The sequence below is a fragment of the Lutra lutra genome, chromosome 6 (genome assembly GCF_902655055.1).
Source record: "Lutra lutra chromosome 6, mLutLut1.2, whole genome shotgun sequence".
Classification (NCBI taxonomy): Eukaryota; Metazoa; Chordata; class Mammalia; order Carnivora; family Mustelidae; genus Lutra; species Lutra lutra.
This window is the reverse complement of record NC_062283.1, coordinates 152,569,842-152,591,273: the sequence shown is the minus strand read 5'-3', so window position 1 is coordinate 152,591,273 and position 21,432 is coordinate 152,569,842. Positions and strand designations below refer to the sequence as shown.

The 21,432-nt window shown below is 46.3% G+C and overlaps 1 protein-coding gene across 18 annotated transcripts in view; it reads right to left on the bottom strand.

Moving 5' to 3' along the window:
• Positions 1 to 21,432, bottom strand: part of AFDN (afadin, adherens junction formation factor) — a 133,916-nt gene that overhangs the window by 96,369 nt on the left and 16,115 nt on the right. For all 18 annotated transcript variants that reach the window (XM_047733893.1, XM_047733904.1, XM_047733895.1 and 15 more), the window contains exon 2: positions 1,241 to 1,436. In XM_047733893.1, the coding sequence (XP_047589849.1) occupies positions 1,241 to 1,436 (196 nt within the window). The remainder of the gene's footprint in view (positions 1 to 1,240; positions 1,437 to 21,432) is intronic.

The window sequence follows — 21,432 nt, the reverse complement described above, 5'->3', positions numbered from 1 at the left end:
CCGCTCACCTCCGGGCATGGGTGGCTTCCCCGCCTTCTCCAGACACCTTTATTGGGCACGCACCCCCTTACAGGGAAGACAGCTTACTTTTTAATTAAAGGAAATTTAAGAGAAACTTCATCAAAATCATTCCATTTTAGATCTGAAATTTCAATCTCACGTTTATCCCCAACCCTTCATTTGGTGGCTTTTCAAATGACCAAAAAGTAAAAACACAAGAAGGTCTGAAAGTGAGAGTTACTTTCTTCTCGATAACCTGGTTATAAGGATTCCGAGGTAAAGGAAAAACTCAACCTCAGAAAAACCATCCAGAGGAAATGCCCTCTGTTGTGAGATCTAGCTTTGGCACCATCTGCGCATGGGACGCCCGCCCTCATGACGTCACCAGAGTAGTAAGTGAGCCTGGCCCACCTGACATCCTACTGGAGAAAAGAGTGTGTGGTCATACCCAAACTGCACACAGTACGAAAGTGTTCCCCGAATTCCGCATGTACACAGAAAACTGTACTTCTGAAGCGGAGACAACTTATGTTCAAAGAGGGCTCGGGGGTGGACTTGAACAGGTGCCACATTCCGGTCCGGATGGAACGTAGTCTTTCGCCTGAGAGCTGCCTTTTTTATAGGTGACTCAATACTTCTGAAGGACTCAAAACTTTTAGAGATTTTCACATTTCTAATCAGTCTAACTTAAAATTGCTGCTTGATATAGATACATAGGATATTTTCAGAAACTTTAAACTTAATTAAAAACAAGGAGAAATTACTATCTACCTAAGACAATTTCTTCAAGATGCCCTAATTATCCCCAAAGAAGAATGAAAATATACTGCCTCACATTAGAAAATACTCATTTTTGTAAGACTGATGACTCATACTCACATAACGTCTATTGGGGTTAAAATGAACTGTCATATTATATATAATCTGCACGTAAGAGTTCCAAGAACCACGGCTCCAGAAGCAAGCAGCGCCCTGTGTCATCGGTGCGCGGGCGACACCTCGGGCTGCCAAAATTTTAATGAGGACACACCACGCTACATATCCCTGCTGACCCAGCACCTGCACGCTACCTTCCCGCGGCGTCTCACACGGACATTTCGCAGACATGCCGCACTATGCCTGCCCCTCCAGAAAGAGAAGCCCCTGCGGGAAAGTAGGCTGTGACCAGACAGCCCCATGGACCAACGCGTGTCTGGGGAGCTGGGGAGCCCCCACCAGTGCCCCAAGTGTGCGCACGGACCTCCACTGACGTGCACTTCATAGAGGGAGTACTTGGGGGATGACAGCATCCGCATGTCAGGCCGGAATTTCTCCGCCAGCGTCTCGATGACATCCTGGGTGGTAGCAGTACTAGACACCCTAATGCATTTCGTTGCAAAGTTTCCAGCAGCTTTATCTTGAAAATAAAATCTCATCACTCCATGGAACTCCAAATCCTAAAAGAAAACAAAAAGATACGATTTTGGAAAAATAACATTCTAAACTCCTCGACCACCCTCACTGCCCCCCGTGCGACTGAGGTCCACAGGCTCATCAGTTCCTCCTACCATCGCCCACCACGCTAGCCCAACCAATCATCCACCTTCGACAGACACCAAGGATCCAGCCACAGTCTCGTTCAAAGCAAGTCAGATGATGTCACTGCTTCCCATTACTCCTGGCAACGACCGTCCTACGGGCTCAAAGCCCATCACAAGTTAAGTTTTCTCTAATTCCTCCCAATGTATTTGCTGATTCTTCACTAATAATTATGACCTAATAATTGTAATAGTTATGGGATAGTAAAATGTGGCTAACTGCATAAACCATATGAAAAGTAAAGCAGAAAATGAAACACTGACACATATTTCTAACCCCAAAGCTTTACTATGCTTGCTCAGACCCTGTCAGATCACTAGGCAGTCTGTCCTACCCACTTCCCACTGCCCCAGGGAAATACAGGGTAAGTTAACATGTGTGTAAAAAGAAACACACACACACACATACCATTGAAGCACAGATCTTGGGTTGAAATAGGGCCACTGATTATGGGGGGTGACACTGAAAAAGCTTTATCAGTTAGCAAAATGGGTACTAACAGCCCTGCTCCGGTCTCTCAACAATCCTATAAACTGCGTCTTTGTACAGCTCAGGTCAGGTGGCAAAGAAAGTCAAACAACATCCTTTTGGGAGGTTTGTCTTTTACTCTGGCAACCCTGGACCTCCATGAAGTAACAATACCTGTGGAAGACAGCCCTGAACTGTAACCACGTCTGTCAGCACAGCACCGTACCACTGTGACCAGCACCATACCACTGCGAACAGCACCATGAGACGCCGCTGAGCTGTGACCGTGCATGTCAGCACGGCACCGTACCACTGTGACCAGCACTGTAAGCACAACATTCCCGGTCTTAACCACAGCTCCTGCGTGCCAAGTACGTCCTATACTTCCTCGATGTCAAGAGCTGTCCGAACGCTTTCCCCTGCAGAGCTTCCCCAGCTCTCCTCTGCTGGCCGGCCCCTCCCCTCACCCGTCCCCTGGCCTGTCCCTCTCAACATCCACGTTTCCACTTCAGGTTACACTCTCCCTATCCACCCCCCCTCAGGCTATCCTAAAACGGCAGAGGAGGAAACAAGAATTACTCTACACCTTTAGTTGAATAAATTTAGGTCTCTATGGGAGTCCTACTGCGATCCCAGGATTCTGATGCTATCGTCACCACTACCGCTCTGAAATCACCTTTAGATTACACTAACGGTCTCAAACATTAACTGGCAAAACTACCCTGGCTCCTCCCATGCCTCATGCTTTATAGATGAAGTTGAACCAAAAAGGCAAAGTAGCCTCCCACTTGATCATTTTGCTAACACAGTAATCTTCCATCATTTGCAGCATGACTAAGCCAGGTGCGCATAGACAAGAAAACACCACTTTCTCTGGTAACTGCCCACGAACACCTCCACGCTACCAGACGTCAAAGATCGGGGAGCGAACGCCCAACTGGGCAAGAACACAGAGGAAACCATCAAGAATGAATCTGGTACCACAAGCATGGAAAAGGCATGCTTCAACTACCCTCATGAAAATGCCTTATGTACAGATTACTACCGTTTTTAAGAGGAAACTACAAATACAAAATCTGTTATTAATATGGTTTTGCTACTGATCTCACATAAAAGGTTGAGATAAAAGGGAAAAAAAGGAACAAACCCAAGGGCAGAGATCCAAAAAGCAACAACATGTCTACAGAGAAACAGTATTTCTGTTGATGTTTTTAAAAAAACAAATCTCCAGGTTCTACAGTGAGCCTAAATAAAGCAGCCTACTAAAACTACCTTTGATTTCATTTGCACTAGATAAATGTTAATAAATAATAACTTAGTTTGCCTGGTTACCTCATTATCACACAGAATACCTGAGTATAGCTATTACTAGAATAACACCTGAATAAATTAATACATTAGCACTGTTTAATTATTCAAAAAATAGTTGGCCTGTGTGACTAAGTCCACAGAATTTTATCAGATCTGAGAAGATTGATAAATCAGTTCCTGAACCTCAAAGATCAAACCAACTGTAACAACTAATATATATTACTATAATATAACTAATAATAACTAACATATATTAAGAGCTACCGTGTGCCAGATACTAAGAGTTCAGCATTTAATTCCTCGAACATGAATTAGGTACTGTTATCATCCCAACTTTCCAGGGGCTACGAAACAAGGTCCACGGAGGTTTACGTCTGTCTGAACTCAGATCAGACAGCTTGCCAAGGAGCAGGGCTGAGACACAGACAGCATGAGCTGTCCCCTGAAACCGCAACTCTTACATAACCACCATGCCCTAACCCTCCTTCAAGACGCTTCATCTTCTAGAGGAAGAGGGGTGTGACGTCTTCCGTTCTTTACAACACGTAGAAGAGGGGTTCCAGAAAAACAGTGAAGAGAAAGAATTCTGACACTCAGAGGGGTCAATAACTTGCCACACCCCCGCCTAGACAGATCTGGCATCCGGATACAAGATTCTCAAAGCTCACTCTGGGCTCCGAGGCGAGGCGAGGCTCACACTGTGCGCGGTGCCTGATGAATTTCTCTATTAGCCTGTGAGCCCGCACGCTGCGGGGTGCGAGGGACACCTGGAGTTTGCAGCAGGGCAGAAATGAGTTGGCATTTCAACTTAATAGCTGTGTCTTTGAGTGAGCTCTCTGATATGCATGTGAGCTCCAATTTCCTTGATTATAAAATACAAATAAGCTTGTTTTGAGGAGTAAACTATATAAAGAATGAGCAATCAGCACTCCCACTAGACAGAAGCTTTCCTGAGGGGCCTCTGATTCATTGTTCTAGGCCCTCCCTCAGTCGCTAGTACACTGCTTCACACATAAAAATAACAACAAATTTGAGTCAAAACTTCCAATAACAATATCCGACTCTTCCAGCTGTGGGTTGTCTGTTCTGAACTGAGAAGGGCTCTGGGACAAACTTCCAATCTGTAATAAGCAGCCGTGAAGTTTCAATGACAGGCTAACAGTTACAACTGCACAAAGACAAATGCTTCCTTAACGAAGTCCTTACACAAACTATGCAAAAGACAACACGATTTAAAATTTAAAAAACACTGTTGTAGGTCCCCCAATACCTAAATGTACTGCCCACTTGCTAGCAGCATATTTTCCGGAAGACACTTGAGTTTGGAGGCAGGCAGGCCAGTAACTGGGGTACAACCGGGGTAAGCACTACCATCAGCTCCAGCAGCCACCATGTGCAAGGGCAGTAATCTAGAGGCAGAAGATACAGTGTATCACCTGTTTTCCTTTCCTTACAGGTTATTTTTTCCTGGCAGGAAAACAAGTTTCTTTCTTCCCTAAAGGTGTATACTTACTTACCTTTGTATAAACTTCTCCCTGAGAAATATCACCACAAGGATTATTACAATGGAAATGGAACACTCCTTGGAGTGGACTTAATGACAACCCAGAAACAAAACTATTTTAATATTTATCAGAAAGAACAGGCCAAAAGCAACGACCACCCCAAACCGCAGAAGGCTGTATCATCAATTACTAGAGAGCCAATGCAAAGAACTAAGGGTTAAAGGTGGAGATTCACTTTGAAGCATTTTACCAATATCTTAATCAATGAAACTGATCATCAATTCGCCCTCCCCAAACCAGTAAAAACTCACCAGGGCAATCCTACATCTCCTTTTGCCCAAAGTACTCAGAAGCATTGGTTCTAAAGCCAACCAGCGGGCAGCGCTAGTCCCTCCTTCTCACTGTGACCGGCACTCGTGCGAAGCCACTTCCAGCCCACAGCAAAGCAACGCTGACTGGAACGGGTAGTCATCCGACTCCCCGCGGAAAAAAGGGCCGCTGACAGAACACACTGCTTTATTACACACAGAAAATTCATTCCTAACGCTGGTGCTTCCAACAATAGGTGCAAATGTTAAGAAAAAAATACGGCGTGTGCCTCACACACACATATTATCAGTACATAATTGATCAACTAGACAAGGGCCATCTGAGTGTTAATAATTTAGGTAGAAGATGGAAAAAAATACTTGAATATGGGTTTTTGGAATCTTACTTATATAAACACTGTTTCTTAACACCAGTACTTCAAGGATACTCTTCAAAAATTATATGCATTTCAGGAAAGCTTAAAATAAGTAACAACTGTAAAACGATGTCCTGGCCAGGCTCATGCTTACTCCTCCCATGGCATTCATTCCCAGAGGGGCCCTTTCCCTGCCCTTTCCGGCCTACTCCCCATTCCCATGGGAGGGGAGCTCCTAAGAAACCCTGTGTTTTCTTTTTAAAATATTATTTAGTATTTCTTATCAAGTATATTCACATCCAGTGCTGCGTCAGTTTCAGGTGGAGAATGTTCAACTACACAGAGTTCTCACGCTCACCACCGCAAATGTCCTCTTAACCCCTTCACCTAGTTCACCCACCCCCCCAACCACCAGTTTGTTCTCTGTATTAAGAGTCAGTTTGTCTCTCTTTTCTTTGCTTATTCACCCTTTTCCTTTTCTGTTTAAAAGAGTCTAAGTCACATCTGCACACCGATGGTGGGCTCTAACAACCCAAGACGGAGAGTTGTAGGCTCTGCCCACAGAGCCGGGCCGGCGCCCCCATTCTGTTTCTAATGGCCTAATTACGGCACCTGTAAATGGGACCTTACAAGGCTTCTATAAAAATTAAGTAAATGGTTTGTTTTATACTGAACACCCTTCAGATAACTACAGAGTACAAATTAAGAGTTTCCTCTTGGGGTACCTGGGTGGCTCAGTGGGTTAAGCGTCTGCCCTCAGCTCACGGCACGATCTCAGGGTCCTGGCACTGAGCCCCACATTGGGCAACCTGCTCAGTGGGGGGGGTGTGTGGGGGGTTCTGGTTCATGTGTGCGTGCTTGCTCTCAAGCAAATACCTAAAATCTTAAAAAACAAAACAAAACAGAAAAAAAGCTTCCTCTCTTCACCTCCAAACCCAGCTCTATAGAACTGTTGCAGAATCTGTTTCCTCTTCCGTGTAGAAAGGACTTCCACAGGGCACCACTGCTCTGTGGGTAGGAACGCAAATGGGTGTACAATCACGTGAGAGCCGCCTCTCTGACCCCGCAGTCATATTTTTATAATAAAATAATTCAAATATCTTTGTCTGAAAATAATTTGTAATCTGTTACACACCACAGTGTCCCCTGTTCAAGTGTGAGCCAACTACTTTACCTCTAACATCTTGAATGCCAGTTCAGCAAAGATGAGAAAAACCAAGTTTACCGAATAGGGGAAAGTTATCTTTCAGGTGGAGAGCAAGTTTTCTGGATTAAAACACACACACAGACACACACCAAACACACACATACACACACACCCTCAAAGACAACAAAGCACATCTCCCATTCTACAAACTCTTAACAAAAACCATCCGGTGCACAAACACCTTCACACACTATACACGAGCTGTCGCCCACTGGAGAGCACAGCGTGCTGCGAGAACCAGGAGGCCCCCCTGGTATCTGAGACGCTCAGCGCTGCTGCCTGCAGGGACTTCTTACCGTCGCCCGCCCCCGTGGCTAAACTTGTGAGCCCGGACTCTGCCAACTGTCACCGCGAGCTAAACCTGCGTTCCGCTGCGAGACCCTAACAGAATCAGCAATCTACCCAGTTCCTAAGTCCGCATCAGGGTGGGGTGAGGGGGAGGCAATCAAGAAGTGAAGGTTTCCCCATGGTACTGTTAGAATTTTTAAGTCTCCAATGGCTACCACACATACGCACAACCGTGGACTGAAACAAGACCATTAGACGACGCACTGAACCACCTGACGAGAGCGATCAGCACATGCATGATCAAGGACGATGTCTACATTTCGGTGTATATTCAGTGTAATCTTTAAGTGTATTTGCATAACAGATATACAAAACAACCCTAAATGCCACCAATCTGGTGTAGAGGTTAAAATCAACTTGCCGAAGATTCTCTGGAAGTCTAGTAAAGCCCATCAATCTGTTCTCAGAATAAAAATGTTAAATGCATTAAATAAAATACAAAAGATTACAAAGGAAACAATTACATTAAAACACAATTATTAAATAATTTGGGGGCACTTGGGTGGTTCACTTAGTTAAGCATGTGCCATGGGCTCAGGTCATGATCCCAGGGTCCTGGGAGCAGGAGCCTGCCTTCTCCCTCTGCCTGCTGCTCTGCTGCTCCCTCTCCTTGTACTCTCTGTCAAATAAATAAATAAAACCTAATTTTTAAAAAAATACGTAATTTTAAAGACCATAATATAGTAAAAATTAGTGCATCCTTATTAACACACTAAATAAACTCCAGAGTTGATTAATAGAACTCTAATTCTGAAGTAGGTGTGAGTATAACCTCATTAATGAAGAAAGCAAAACACATCTCTGGTAGCTTCAGCAGCTGGGCTTATCTTACCCTTTGGTATTATTTAGGCCTATATTCAAACGGTGGTTTATGAATGATCATTTCCCTCCCATTACTAATGAAATGGTATACAGGAGAACAGACTTCTACTGGGTACAATGGCCTCTGGGTAAGGAAATGGGGTAAGCAGCAGCTCATGGAATCTTAATTCCAGTTACTCCTGTGTATACCCTGGACTACAAGGTAAAATGCAATTCTTTGTCTTATTATAGGGGACAGTTAAACCAATTTAGTTTGAGAGCCGTTTTTTGAACTTAGCACCATGACATCTGGGACTGGACAGTTCTGCACTGTGGGAGGTGTGCTATGCACTGGGATGCTGAGAGCACCCAGCTTCTGTCACCTGGACGCCAGAAGCTCCCACCCACCTGTGAAACTAAAACCATCTCCAGACATCTGCATATGTCCTCCAGGGACAACACGGCGCCTGCAGAGAACTGTGGGTTTAGAACAAGTCTAGTCCCTCTCCAGAATGGCCTTCTAATTCTAGTTCCTCCAACTGTTCTCTTTCCTGCGACAAAATTCCAAATCCACTTACTCTGTCCACGTCTCTCCTGAACACATTTGTGTGCTATCCACCCGGCCTGATACCATTTCCAGAACTCATCACCAGGACTCCCAACATGTAGTTCTGGTCAAGTCCGATACTGCTGTTTCTAACACCACACCTGTAATGAATGCAATGTAAGATTACATTAGCCTTTGCTTATCGCCTAAATTGTTGATATCTCATGGAGAGTCCAGTAAATTTAAATTCCCGAGTCATCTACATGCCAGTTACCGAGTAACATTTCTCCAGCATGGCGCTAAACTTGGAGCTAATCAGCCTTTGAGTACAAACTGGCTCCATCATTCATCTAACAGTACTTAGACCCAGATCATCAACCACAAGAATACAAAGAAACAAGAATACTGCTGAATTCCTTGATGAAGTCCAGACACGATACGGCTGACACATTTCCTTGATCTACAAACCTGGTAACCCTACTGTCTCTCCCACACATGTGCACACACAAAATGCCATGTTCTCTCGGCTTGAGCCGTGACGGCCCCTATGAATGAGATTACATGGCGTCCCTAATCCCAAGACAGCGTCCCTTGCAGTCTGGCCACAGTCACGGGGAACATTTCTATGAACAGTTTTAAGTTCCCCTCCCACAGTGCCCACATGTTCAGGTTACATGGTGGTTTAAAGTTTTTACTATATAACAAAACATCTTTATGGAAATACATATTTAAGAATTATATACTAGAATATAATGTATATCATTCAGCAACTAAAGAAAACGTTAACAAATTTGACCACATAAATCTTCATTTGGAGGACAAAAAGCACACAATAGGGTACGTGTAATGACAAGTGACAAACTCGGGGAAAAAGCATTTCCAACTAACATGGCAGAAAAGAAATATAATCTTTCTGACGTAGAAAGAGTTCTGGGGGGTTACAGGGACCACGGGGCTTCGACCACCGTGAAGATGAGTCAGAAACACTGGGAGCTCAGCGTGCTCACGCTCAGCCCAGACGACGCTGGTCAACAGCTCTCCCCTCAACAAAGGGCCTTGGGGAAAACAACACCGCCGCCCTGACGCTGGGCTTCCACATGAAGAGCACGGAAGACAGAAGGTGAACCCCTGGGCTATGGGCAGCCAGTGGTCCCTGCGATCCTCCTGGTGGAACTGGCAGGGGACAGCGGTGGCAGCCGGCTCAGCCAGACGGCCAGCAGGCGCTCCAGAGCCTGTGCTGGAGAAGCCCGGCTGGAGCAGCGCTCCTCACTCCGCCAACGAGCAGGTCCTGCCTGGGCTCTGTTCCCTAACGCCAACCGTGAGGCCTGGGAGCCGGGCTCTACCCACAGACACCACGGGTGCACTGGGGAGATCCTCCTGCCTGGCCCTGAATGGCTTCCGGGGGACCTTTCCAGGCACATCCAGATGCCCCTTCCCTCGCAGCCCAGCGCCCCACTGCAGCACCCACTGAGCACCACCCGCGGGGGAATGGGAGCCCACAGGCCTGACACTCCCCGCTGCACCCCGTCCCGGCCACGCTGCCTGTGCTGGGGGTGGGCACATAGCCACTCTGTGGCCTGGGGGGCCGCCCCTCCTGCTACCACGGCTGTGCGCCTTGGCCTTGGCTTGGCTCTGAGAATAATCCCTTCCTTGCTTCCTCCCCCCGTAAGTAAATAATAAATAAATAAATAATAAGAGTTCCTAAAATTTGAGAAGAAAAACACCAATAACTCACTTGAAAAAAATGAGCCAAAAACCATCCAGAACTACAGACAGCTCAGAAAAGAGGGAAACAGGACTCAAGTATCAGAAAGGACCACAAGCTCACCCACGACAAAATGACTTCAAATAAAGTATGATAGATGCCATTTCTCAACAGTCACACTGGTAAAAACCTGAAAATTTAACAACATACTCTATTTGGGTGGTGGCCAAAAAAAAAAAAAAAAAAAAAGGGCACCTACTCAGGAGCAGAGTGTGGCAATATTAGGCAAAGTGAGCCTGACATGCCGCCCCACTTCCGCGGCTCTACCCCAGCCGCGCCAGCACAGACGGGGGCCTGAGCGCCCCACCAGCCCGGCGTGTGCAGGCGTGAGTGTGCGCAGGACCCAGCGCAGGGCACCGGCAGTGGAAAGGCCTGCTGCTCTCGGGCAACGCTGCCACTGGCAGGCAGGAGGAAGAGCTCTTTCCACGGGGACGCAGCCCGGTTAGCGGGAAGAAGGAGCAGGACGTGCGCACAGCAGGCCTGTTTCACGCGGAAGCGCAGGAAGCACAAACACGCACGCGCTCCGTCACATCTGCAAGAGGAAGCCAGGAGGGCAGTGGCGCCTCTGCACCCGAGACTGACCATAGCTTTCAGCTGCGGAGCCGCCTGATTATTTCAATAACAAAAATTAAATTTTAACAAAAAATAATCACTAAAATTTTAAAACAAACTGAAATTAATGTCTACCAGTATACAGGGTGGTTACATTACTTGAAAAAAATATTTTTTTCAAGTAATGTTGGAAAATAGCATTTTGACTTTACCTCCCTGGTAGACTCTACTCTAAGCACAAATATCTTGCAAAGAAACATTAATCTCACTCACAAGTCCTACTGCTAATAGCAACACCGGTGTTATGTGTGATACAGAACGATTTGATAGAATAAAGCAAACAAGTCATCGTGTTAATATAGTTATAAAACAAGATTGCAATTTAAGAGAAGGAGATAAAATTTTTTTAAAAATCAAAGAAATTAAGTAAAAACCCTGTAAGGCCAAATCTAAACAGTTAACACCAGCAGAAATTCATGGATTTCTCCCCCCCACAAAAAGGTAATTGTCTCCTAGTTCTTCCCATGCAGAGACCTTGAAGCAAAAGATAAGCTCCAAAAAATAAGCATGTGTAGCACAGAGACTACGATCCGACTAACACTCTCCACTAAAAGGCAAAAGGGCATCACGGCTCCTTGGAGAAATGGCTGAACTCGGGTATATGTCAGAAAATGGACAAGATGAGTTTGGTACATTTTGTTACGCTAGAAAAAAAGGAAGTTCTCAAAAACTAACTGGCTCATTCAAGAGAACCTTCGAGCCAACCAAAAGGTGCACCTGGCCAAATCTGGGGTCATCTGAGCGCCGGCCAGAATAACGATTACAAGTGACCGAAACATGAGCACATAAAAATACAGCAGCACTGCCAAGGGCAGCCACACTGGGGAAGCAGCGCAGGTGCCTGCACTGATGCAAGGACGGAGAGGTCGCGTACATGGGCACGATGCAACAGGAGCCACAAGAAAGATGAATTCTTGCCATTTGTGACGACCTGGATGGATCTACAGAGTACGGTGCTAAGTGACTAAGTCAGAGAAAGGCAAGTACCATAGGATTTCACTTGTATGTGGAATTAAAGAAACAAAACAAAATAACAACAACAAAAAAAACCCACAAAGGAAAGGAAGGAGAGAGAGAGAGAGACCAAAAATCAGAGTCTTAACGGTAGAGAACGAACTGATGGACATCAGGGGAAGTGGGTGAGGGGATGCGGGGGAAGGTGACGGGGTTAAAGAGGACACTTATGAAGGGGTGCCTGGCTAGCTCAGTTGGTGGAACACATGCCTCTTGTCTCCAGGTTGTTGAATTCAAGGCCCCACAATGGATGTAGAGATTACTTAAAAAAAAAAAAAAAAAAAAATCTTAAAAAAAAAAAACACTTTTCATGATGAGCACTGTGTAATGCATAGAACTGCTGAGTCACTATACTGTCTCCCTGAAGCTAATACAACCCTGTATGTTAACTATACTGGAATTTAAATAAAAGGCTTATTTTAGAAAAATGAAAAAAAAAATTCTCACATTCATGATAGTAAAGAAAACCAAGCAAGCCGAAAACAAAATCACTAATCACCGTCACCACTGCAGGTAACTAGGGCACCAATTCCTTGGCCTGAAAATAAGCAATTAAAGTGAAAGAACTCAGAAACTCGGATTTCCTTAACTTACATGCAGAAAATTTGTTTCTGTTTTTTAAAGAAGAATTCCAGCCACTCAGTGTGACAGAAGTGATAGAATTAGAATATCACAATTTTTAAGGCCTCCTTGATTAGGCACAGGTCTACTATGCTGCAAAGTCTGCCCTGGAGGGTCAGTGGGACAGGCCCCCTCCTGCCCTGCAGCCAGTGGGAGGCCACAGTCCACAAACAGCACTACTAAACCAAGCATTCTTATCCAATAGTTGGATCTGAAGCCAATGCTGCTTTAAAGCCATGGAAACAAGTCAAATGCCACCACCATCCCTGGAAACAAAAAAGGGAAGTCCGAATGGGGATATTCTCTAGGAAAATTTAGCCAGTTTTTTCCAGCATGTCCAGTTGGAGAGGGGTGGGAATAGCTCCAGCTTAAAAAGAGACATAAGCTAACTAAGTATGACGTGTGGACCCTGTTTGCATCCTGACTCCGATAAATTAACCGTAGAACAGTTTTTCCGAGAGACCGGGAAATCTGACACAGATTAGATATTAGAGAACAGTAAGAAAATACGGTTAACTTTGTTGGCAGGATTACTGCATTATGGTTAGATTTTTTGGGATACACACTGAAGTAGAAGAAAACCATGTCAGCTTTCAGGATTTGCTTTAAAAATAGTTAGCTAAAAATAAAAAAAAAACTAATGCACTAAGAACAATGAAATTTTGAGGGCGCCTGGGTGGCTCAGGCGGCTGAACGTCTGCGGTTGGCTCAGGTCACGATGCCAGGACCCTGGGATCCAGCCTGCATCAGGTTCCCTGCTCAGTGGGGAGCCTGCTTCTCCCTCTGCCTTCGGCTTCTCCACCCACTACGTGCTCTCTCTCACTTACTCTCTTTCAAATAAATAAAATCTTAAGAAACAAAAAAAGAACAATGAAATCTTGAAAATTTTTAAGTCATGGGGATGAATATAAAGGAGTTACATCTATTTAATTTCCTTATTAAAAGTGTTTAATATAAAAATACATTATAATTACAAACTTATTATTAAATATGAAATAAATCTATTTCATAAAAATACAGATGCTTTAGAAAAAAATTCAAGGAGCTGGATTCTCTAAGAAGAGAATGAAGTAACACCAGAAGCTACGCGTCAGCAGCTCGCACTGAGCAAGCAGCAGGTGTGTGGAGGAGAGAGGGAGGGAGGCAGGGCCTTGGAAATGGGTGGACATTAGCTCGAACTCCGGTGTTTTCACTGAACGCTCACGTGGGCTCCGGGCAAGATGCCTGAGCTGTCGGGTTCCCTGCCTACAAAATGGAGAGGCGACTCTGTTCCACTGCGTTTGGGGTCACCACACCCCTGCGGTATCTAAAAGCAGCTGCTACAAATAAGGCACTGATGACAAATGCCACTTCTCGTGTGCACCCTCACGACCACGCATTTGAAAGGCACCGAATCCCATCTCTAGCAAAACAAAATACAAAAGCAAAAACAACTGAGCCCATAAGAAAAGTAACAGAAAAATGTGAAATAGTTAACTTTATAGAATAAAACTGACACTTTACAACATTTACAAATTGCTTTGAAGCTCAATATCCAGAAGTTTCCAAGGATCTGACTATAACCGAATCCACATACACAGAATTCCTGACCTCTGTCCTCAATATCACAGTATGATAATATCAAAAAGAAAAGCCAAGAATGTAAAATTAGAAAATGTGTTTTTATAACCTGCTTCTTAAATCTGTACTGAGATTCTTTTTTAAGTACGTAAAATGTTAAAAAGGAGTTTCAGGGGGCACCTGGGTGGCTCAGTGGGTTAAGTCACTGCCTTTGGCTCAGGTCATGATCTCAGGGTCCTGGGATCAAGCCCCGCATCAGGCTCTCTGCTCAGCAGGGAACCTGCTTCCCTCTCTCTCTCTGCCTGCCTCTCTGTCTACTTGTGATCTCTGTCTGTCAAATAAATAAATAAAATCTAAAAAAAAAAAAAAAAAAAGGGTGGAATCTTTAAAAAAAAAAAGGAGTTTCAGGGCGCCTGGGTGGCTCTGTCAGCGAGGTGCCTGCCTCCTGGCTTCAGCTCAGCTCACGGTCCCAGGGCCATGGGATGGAGCCCCACATCAGGCGCCCCACTCAGTGGGGAATCTGCTTGGATATTCTCTCTCTCCCTCTTACATGTTCCCGCTTACATGTTCTCTCCCCCCAAAAAAACCAAAACAAAATAAGTAACTAAGAAGGACCTTCTAAATCTGAGCGAGGGTAGCACACCACAGCAGCTGTACACACAAGCAAGCAGACTGTCCTGTCCTGCACTTACGGCAGCTTGCACATCGAAGTAAATTCTCTGCTGACTGATTCAAAGACGCTTCCTATAATCAAAATGCTGCCATCCGTATCCTTCTCCTATAGTAGTACAACAGACTAAAAACTGAATTCATAATTCAACCTACTTTGATAAAAAAAAAAAAAAAAAGAAACCAACCTTCACGCAACTTTCCTAAATTAAAAATATCCTCAAAGCTCTATGGTAGAACTGCATTTTACGACCATAAAATACAGGCTGTGGTTTGTCCTCTATGTCCTACACAAGATACCCAGAGGGGGCTGGGACAGAGGAGAAAAGAACGAGTTAGAAACTAGTAGTGGGACCGACAATGCCGCAGAAGTGACACGGACTAGGGTGGTCTTACAGTGGGAACTTCACAAACTCGACAAGCCCTCTGGTCAGGGCAGGCTCCGCGCCTGCCATGCACACGGCTGGCACTCTCCCCCTTGGGATCAGGAATGCTCCTGAACCGCACAGTCAGTGCCAAGCAGTACCTTCCCACCTGACTTCCCGTCTCCCTCTGCCTTAGCCAATGACCCCGGCCGACTGGAATGCCACTTAGGACCAGGCAAGAGAAAAACCAACAGGTAAGGTGTGTAAGTCGGCACAGGGACTTTGAAAAGGAGTCCTGTCCTTAAGGAGGATTTTTAAGAGCACTAGTTTAGAAAAGGAACACAGAACCTCTGTGTAGGGCAGAGCCAGGCCGAGGACAGCTCACAGGTCAAGTGAGGCGCCTTCTTAACAAGTTAACTGCGGAAGAGAATTAGCACGGAGAGAGCGATCGCTGGACAGACGCATCTTAACGTCACTGAATACTCTCACCAGAATACTCTCACCTCCTCGCCCGGCTCATGCCAACTGGTAAACAGCGCGAGCTGATGCACGCGCACATACAGACGACAGAAAGCACACTGTGGAATAAAGTCCTCAGGTAATCAGCACAATGGCATAGGACACGACCTCGCAAACAGATACAGAAATACAGTGTTACGGTCCGTGAAACGAAAACCTACGAATCACGGTGTTCTTCCACACGGAATCACGCCGCTCACGACACCTGGCTCGAGAGACGTCTGAGGGGAGGCTGCTGGGTCTGGATGTGACCGCGGGCACGGTAACCAACAGCGACAAATAAGAGCTTTTGTTTCAACTTAGGATACTGAAGGCAGAGTCAACCCGAAACATACACTGTCAAACCCCCTCATGCTGTTGGAAGCCTCCTCTGCCCACAAATGGTGTCAAGGGACACTAAGACAGGCAGACGGATCCAAATTTCGGCTCCGAGACGAACAAGGAAGACATTCTGCTCCAGCAACGGAAACGAGAAAGGGAAAGGAAAACAAGACACGAATAATGACGATGACACAGGAACGTCCTAACACACCCGGGCATCCCTCCTAAAACATCCCGTTAGTGCGGAAGGAGCCAAACGCGGTGCTGAGATGAGAGCTCCCCGGCCGTTCTCCCCCTCAGCGCCACCCGCAACCCTAGAGGCCGGTCCTACTGCTCTCCTGTCCCGCAAAGGAAGAACTGGGTCTGAGAAAGACCGACTCACTTAACCGTGAGGGCACAGCTAATACCCGTGGGCCAGAGTTCCTACTGAGGCAATTTTGAAACAGGAGGCCATACTTTTCAATCACGAAGCAACACTGCCTCTTACTTACCCCGTTGTATAAAAATAAGACTGGGGGGGGGGGCTGGGTGGCTCGCTGGCTTCAGCCTCTGCCTTCAGCTCAGGTCATGGTCTCAGGGTCCTGGGATCGAGCCCCGCATCAGGTCTCTGCTCAGCGGGGAGCCTGCTTCCCCCTCTCTCTGCCTGCCTCTCTGCCTACTTGTGATCTCTGTCTGTCAATAAATAAATAAAATCTTTAAAAAAAAATAATACTGTAAAACTCCCACTTCTAGCATGACGGTACACTAAACACTCAGGAACCATCACCTTATATGACAGATAATACAAAATAAACCTTCTCTTAAGTATACCGCTGAGTTATAAAAAGAAAGAAAACTCCAAGAAGGAAAGCCAGAAAACCAGGTGTACCGGGCGGCCCCAGAATGCCCAGCACTGCGGCCCCCACTACACGAGGGTGAGGGGAAGTACACAACCATACTGCAGAGACCTCAAGGGGACTACATCTAACTGTAAAAAGCCACTGTAAAACTCCCAGAGTAAAACATGGAATGTATGCACCAAACAATGAAAAAATATAAACTTAAAAAAGATACACCCAACTCGAAAAGTTTTGAAATCTGTGACAGAAGACACTGTAAAACAAATGAGAAAAAATGTAAAAAAAAAAATCTAAAAATGTAAAAAACGTTGTAAAAAATGAGAAACCATAACATCAACATATTTCTAAAATACATAACGTACGAAAAATCAGAATTCAGATTTTACAAAGAATTTCTGTGAGTCAGTGTGAAAAAGACAATTAGCTCATGGGAAAAAATATATACAAAATATATAAACAGGCAATTCAAAGAGAAAATCGGAATGACCATAAACATAAGAAAACATGTCCATTCACTGAAATCAGGGTAATGTATAAGCAATAAATATTTCGTATAGTCCAGCTTCTAAAAGAAAAAAGTCTGAATACACTGAGGGAGGACATTCTGGAATTTGGAATGCAAACTGATACACCATCTCAGAGATCAATTTGCCAGGCCGGGTAAACAGAGTCTCTGCATGGCCTATGACCTAGTAATTACCAGGTGTCCATGCTAAAAACTGTCTTTATACAGAAGGAAACATGAACGAGGGTGTTCATGAAATACACATCTGTAACAGTGGAAAAATACAAACAACCTGATCATTTCCACGTAGGGGTTGGGACAGATTAGCCGGGCTGATGTGGACAGTGGAGAAGCACAGAACAGCTGAAGTAAGGGAACGGTCATCCACAACTCTCAGTGAGTAGTTCTCTCTGCAAAGGCAGAAAGCGGGACGGAAGGGCTATGTCTGTACTATTAGTTCCTTAACATTTCTGAGCCTCCATTCAACTGAAAGAAAAACATTAAGACCTCCCTTGCTGTTCTGGGAATTAAATGCGGTTCACAGCCCCCACCAGGTGTGGAGCGCATCCTCGAGTCAAGGAGGCCTTGAGACAGCCCGCTGCCAGGACACGTTCGCCTTTCCCAAGGAGCTGTCCCCACAATACAAGGACTGCCCAGGGAGGCAGGCTGAGGGCACAACCACGGTTCTACTCAGAACGGGGTCCGAGCGTCCGGACAAGGGTTGTCTGTTTCTCAAGAGATGGAAGGAAGAAGGGAAAGAGAGAGAACGGTCCACAAGGGAGGAAAAAACAAACACCACAGTTCAGAATTTCCAAAGCTGGGACACAAATCAGTTCAAAGATAAACCTCACTTTGCTAATACTTCTGAAGTGTATTAAAAATGTAAAAATTACACATTCAATAAATAAATGTAACATTCTGTAATATGGGAATAACGACTTAGAGTAATTTTTTTGTTTTTAAGATTTATTTATTTGAGAGAGAGAGCAGAGTCAGAGAGAGAGATGGAGATGCGGACTCCCCTGCGAGCAGAGAGCCTGACATGGGGCTCGATCCCAGGACCCTGAGTTCATGACCTGAGCAGAAGGTTAGACATTTAACCAACCGAGCCACCCAGGCACCCTAGAGTAAAATGTTTCAAAAAGAAATGAAAACTGCAATTTGGTCAAGGAAGACTTAAGAAAGTAAGCCTAGGGGACAGATTAGTTTTATTTCCAGTTAAATCATCATGATCATCTCTTCCCCTCATCCCCCTCCCAATTCTAGGCAATGGGGAAAGAGCAATGAACAAAATAACATCCCTTATTTTCGGGAAAGTACAATCCAGCAGGAAATACACAACACTGACAGGTGGTGGCAAGCAGGAAGATGACACAGAGCAGAGGGACCACAAGTCCACTGGGGGTAGAAGTGGGAGGGAATACTTGAACAAAGCCCTAACTCTAGGCAAAGAGCATTTCCAGCAGAGGAAACAAGTACAAATGCCCCAAGACAGCAGCCCGGCTGGCACGTCTGACAAATAACAAGACCACGATGACTACGGCCGAATGAGAAGCGGGAGAAAATGGCATCACGCTGGGCTTTGTAGGCCAAGGTACGTTCTGAGTCATATAAAGCCATTTGAGAGTTTTGACCAGAAAAATGACATGATTTAATTTAGGTTTAGAAGTATTATCTCTGTGTAGGAGACAGGTAAGAGGGCAAAGGAAATGATGGGGGAAAAGAAGAAAGAAGATTAGGGAAGAGGTCACTGGAAGAGTATGGACGAGATGAGGGTAGCGTAGGCCGGGCCAAGCATCAAGAAGCAGTTAGACGATGAAACCAGCCCAAAGGCAGAGCTGCAAGGATCCGCTGAGAGATTCAGGAAGAGGCCCGAGAGAAGGGAAGAAATCAAGAATGATGGCCAGGTCATGGGCATACACAAATCAGATGAGAGCGGACTAGCGGAAGCCTGCAAGGACGGGGAAGACTGTGAGAGACGGAGCAGAAGTGGGCCAATGGGAAAGGAGAGCTCCGTTCTGGAAGTGTTAACTCGGGGCAATGACTAACCCTTGGGATATAAACACAGGCAATTCAGCACTTACATCATGAGCAGGGGCAATCTGACCCAGCAAGTAACTGTGGAGATGAGAGGACGTAGCTGGGTCAACCCCTGGGGTCCCTTCACTCAGCAAGGAAAGCAGGCCAGTCCCAGAGACCATGGGGACAAAGAGCTCACGGAGCATGTGTCTGATCAAGGTGTTATGAAATGGCTGGGCTTGGCCGTGTGAACGGTCGTTGTTGACTTGGACAGGAGAGGTTTTGGTGAAGGTCAAAGAATTCAGTCTCTTAGGGTAAAAAGCAATGAACAAGTTGTTAAAATTTAACTTGTATGTTTAAAGTTAAACGATTCAAACTGAGAGCAGAGTGCAGACCCGCGCTTCCCTGTTTCAAAGAGCCAAGCTCGGTGCAAGCGCCCAAGTGCTTGACAATGTGCTGTGCTATCAACGACCCACTCTTCAACCTTGGAAATAAAAACAGCCGTCTTATACTCACTACCTAATTCCTGCCAGTAAATTCATCACGTCCTCGACTCTACGCAGATGCCCCCTAGCTATTCTATCTTCCCAAACACTAGGGAAGAGAGGCCAGAAATTGCTAAAAAACATTTCAGCATCGCGAGGCCTGGAGGTGCGGGAGTTTGGGGGAAATTACTTGAACACCTGAGCACAGAGGAGACTGGAAGCAAAAAGGTCAATCACAAGTTTGTGATGAGGAGAAACTGGTGTTCTCGTACAGACCAACCTGAGAGAGAATGCTGGAGCTCTGAGACAAATCCTACCTCCAAAACCCGCCAACCAAGGGCACTGGCTGACCGCTACTGGATTCTCCAGAACTCCACTTACCTTCCTTTCTGCCTCCTGCACTATCCGCTCGTTACTAGTCCGTTCCTCAGCCCCTCTCCTCGAAGACTGGCCCCCGAAACCGAACACAGTTCTTGCTTTGGGTTTGGGCCTTTATTACAGATAACGGGAGAGGCCTAAATGTCCATGTGCGCAACAGCACTACTGCAGGGCTGGACGCCAGCCCGCGCCAGCGCCTCCTCAGGAACAGTCACCACACGAACCCACCAGCCCAGACTCCAAAGCAGTACCTGGATGTGGGCACAGCAAGTCATGGCCTCGACTGCCTGGTCTAGAAAACACAGAGTCCAGATTCTGTGACGACAGCCATAACGTCCGCAGTCCAGTCCTGGTAAAGGAGAGGAAGGCAGAAGATGTCCCGGGGAGCAGCGGCTACCGGGAGATCAGTCAGGCCCTCCGTAATGCCCTCTTGCACGGGCATCTGTGACCAGGAGTATCGGCAACGTTTTTTAGCATCCAACGAGTGTGCATAGTCGGAAGCCAGTAAGTAAGTGGGCCACGTCAGCACAGTCGGTGTCCGTTTGTCCCCGTGGTCTCAGACCAGGCCCGTTACTAATCACGGACCTTCTTTCACTGACAGAGAAAAGCCTCTCTGGGGCCTACAATGCCCAAGTGAGTTTGGCAACGGGAGGGTGGAGGCTCCCTGGGGAAGGGCGGTGGTGCAGGCAGGGGCGCTGCCCAGCAATCAGTCCGGACAGGCGAGGTCACAGGTGTCACAGGTCACAGAGGGGAAGGCCTGGCAAGCGAGCTCCCTCCATCAGCCCCGCCCCGTCTGGGCCGCAGCAAGACTGCATCAGCTTCTAGAGCTGCTCAGTCCTGGGCTCCGGAGCGCCCCTCCTCCACCGCTCCAGGCGCAGGGCGTTCTCAAGCCTGCTGTCCGGGGCTCTCGCCTCTCTCACAAGTCTTCCCCAGCAGGCTCCTCTCTGCCTGGCGCCCTCCCACCCACCAGCCACAATCACCCTTCGTCCCCTGCTGCTGCTCCTCCTCAGCTGTCTGCACAGAACCTTCCACCCGGACGCTCATGGGCACCCAAATTCAAACTACCTCAAACACAACCTCCTAGTTTGCCCCCCAAACCTAATCTACTATGTGTATATATATTTTAAAGCTCTGGTTCAGGGGCCTACCATCTGTCTAGGTGGCCAAGCACGGACGTGGGACTCGCCTGGACTTCCTTTGCTCTCAGACGCTCCCCTCGTCACTCTCCGTGTCCCCGTGGCACGTCCTGAGCGTAGGCTCCGTCCTTCCCTGTGAACTGAGCAGCCCTGGTTCAGTTCAGGCCTTCATCC